The sequence below is a fragment of the Egretta garzetta genome, unplaced genomic scaffold (assembly GCF_000687185.1).
Source record: "Egretta garzetta isolate BGI_Z169 unplaced genomic scaffold, ASM68718v1 scaffold277, whole genome shotgun sequence".
Lineage (NCBI taxonomy): Eukaryota > Metazoa > Chordata > Aves > Pelecaniformes > Ardeidae > Egretta > Egretta garzetta.
In genome coordinates this window covers 538,936-541,387 of record NW_009260271.1, presented here as the reverse complement: position 1 = coordinate 541,387, position 2,452 = coordinate 538,936, and the positions used below count along the sequence as shown (strand labels likewise).

At 60.4% G+C, this 2,452-nt stretch overlaps 1 protein-coding gene across 1 annotated transcript in view; it reads left to right on the top strand.

Moving 5' to 3' along the window:
* The window catches only part of FBXO10 (F-box protein 10), a 24,822-nt gene that overhangs the window by 16,421 nt on the left and 5,949 nt on the right, over positions 1-2,452 (top strand). The window contains exons 5-6 of the mRNA XM_009642452.1: positions 1,365-1,435; positions 2,019-2,171. Coding sequence (XP_009640747.1) covers positions 1,365-1,435; positions 2,019-2,171 — 224 coding nt within the window. The remainder of the gene's footprint in view (positions 1-1,364; positions 1,436-2,018; positions 2,172-2,452) is intronic.

Genomic DNA, 2,452 nt, shown 5'->3' with positions numbered 1-2,452 from the left:
CAGCAGCCCTGGGGTGGCTGCGCTCTGCCTGCGCTTGTCCCTGGGAGCAAGACAGCAGTGTGAAGCACTGCGCCCACCCGCTCTGCCCCCAGCCAGCACTGGGGATCACGCGTTGCTGGTGACAGTGCCTCCGAGGCACTGTGTTCCACCCTAGCTCGCTGCTGTAGGACCTCCTCCACTCCCTTCACAGAGGGGGGAGTGGAGCTGTCTGCAAGTGGCTGCTCCTCGGTGGATTCCGTGGCAAGAATTGGTGCCAGGGTCTGCACCCAGCTGGTGTTTTGTCTTCCTGATGAACCTGATTGCTCTCCTGCTTTGAATCTCAGCAGCAAGCCAGAGATTCAGGGTCACCTTGTGGAGAGGAGCTGGTGGTGGGCTCAGGGCTCCTGGGCTTCGTCCCTCCTGACAGGCTGCAGGTGGGAGCCCAGGGGACAGCATGTGATGCCTCTGCTCAGGCGCCGCCGGGCCCACGCGTGCTCCCCAGGCTGTTGTGCCCAGCACAGCACTGCCTTTGCTCCTGCCACCATGTTTAATGCTTCCTGCCATCAACTGCAATCGCCGTCTGCCCACTGGCTTGGGGCTCTTCTTAGAGCAGCAGTCCCATGGCTGATAAAGCCCCCGCCTTCTCCCCGGGCTGGGGAGGACAGGAGAAAGGGGCTAAACCCTGCACAGACTCCTCTGCAACGTCTACCTGGGCGGGCTCCAGCCACTGCACGGTGTGTTGCCCACACTCTTCAACAGGGGCCGGGGTTCTGCAGCTCGGAGCCCCCTGCTCTGCGCTGCCCACCCCAGCAGCCGGCGAGCTGCATCCCTGCGGGGTGGGTTGTGTGGTGCTGGGAGAGCTGGGCGTGCAGACTGGTGTGCAGAGGAGCGAGTTTAATCCTGAGAAGGACAGTCTGTCTCAGGGGTGGGGGCAGCCAGGGGGGGCGGAGAGGCTGGCAGGCAGGAGGCACAGCTTGGTTCTCCCTGTCTGCACATTCCCTGTGGCTGTGGCTGTGGCTGGCCGCTGCTGGAGGGGGCACCCTGGCTGGACAGACAACTGGTCCGACACCGTGGCCATTTGGATGTCCATGAGCACTTCCCGCCCTTCGAACGCTCTTTCTGACATGTGTTTCTCCGTGCCCCTTTTCTGCTTTCACCTCCTTGAGAGTGGTTTGGCTGTCGGTAGCTCTGCTCTGCTCGTACCTTCCCCACTGTGCTTCGCCCTCACCGCACTGTGCTGCGCAGCCGCCCCGTGCCCAGCTCTCGCTGCTGGGCACAAGCGACCGGCTGTGATTCATAGCCAGCCAGGCACTGTGCTGGCATCTCTGCAAACCACAGGCAGGCAGCGCTGCAGCTGGTAACTTTATTTTCTTCTTCTGCCTCAGTGGGAACCGCATTTTCCAGGGGCTGGCTGCTGGAATAGCAGTGAATGAGAATGGGAGAGGCCAAATCACAGGTATGGGAATGAAAATGGTGGTGTTACGCCCAGTTTGTCTCTCTTTTTAAGATCTGTCTGTTTGTTGGAATGCAAATTTGTCTTGTTACAGTTCTTTGATCACTTTAGGTGCAATAATCCCCCGGGTTGCATTTTCTAGTTGGCATTTCTGCCCTTGACAGAGGGAGCATGTCTTTCCGCACCTGCATCCTCTGAATTACTGTTCCCTTCATCTCTGGCCCAGCTGGAACATGGGACGGCAGAGCCATTGGCCACGTGGCCTGCATGTTTTCCCTCCTGTGCCATCCAGTTTATAAGCTAAAGCTGTCAATAACGTTTCCCTACTGTCATGGCACCTCTGAGTGGTTTTCCACTCTGCTTGACACGTTGGAGGACAGGGAGGTGGTGGTTACTGGAACTGCTAGTGACTGGTGTCCTGTGTAGGAGAGCAGTGCCAGGGGAATGGGGAGGCTCCTGAGGCTTGGGCTCTGCTGCAGGGGATGGGAGCTTTTTGGTGGTCCCAGGTCTTGGCTTTCCACGACTCCTTGCTCTTCTGTGGGCAGGAGGCTCATGTGGTCACCTCATCCTCCCTGCCTGGCCCTAGGGAACGTCATCTGTGAGAACCAGTGGGGTGGAGTGGATATCCGGCATGGGGGTGACCCCGTTCTCAGGAACAACCTCATCTCCTGCGGCTACTCAGACGGTGTGGTGGTGGGCGAGCGTGGGAAGGGCCTCATCGAAGGAAACACCATCTACGGTAAGGAAGCAAGCTCGGGTGGAGAACAATTCTTGCCTTGTCCCCCATCCCCCCATCCTCTTGGGCTTGCCAGGCTGCCCTCTACCTCTGGTGCGCTCTGGAGCTGTGGTGGGTGCCCAGGAGGGGACTGCAGTGGGTGCCCAGGAGGGAGCTGGCAGTGGGCCCAGGAGGGGACTGTGGTGGGTGCCCAGGAAGAGGGGTGGCAGGGGGCCCAGGAGGGGACTGTGGTGGGGGCCCAGGAAGGGGCGGTGGGGAGGGCGCCGGGAGGGGGAGGAGGGTGG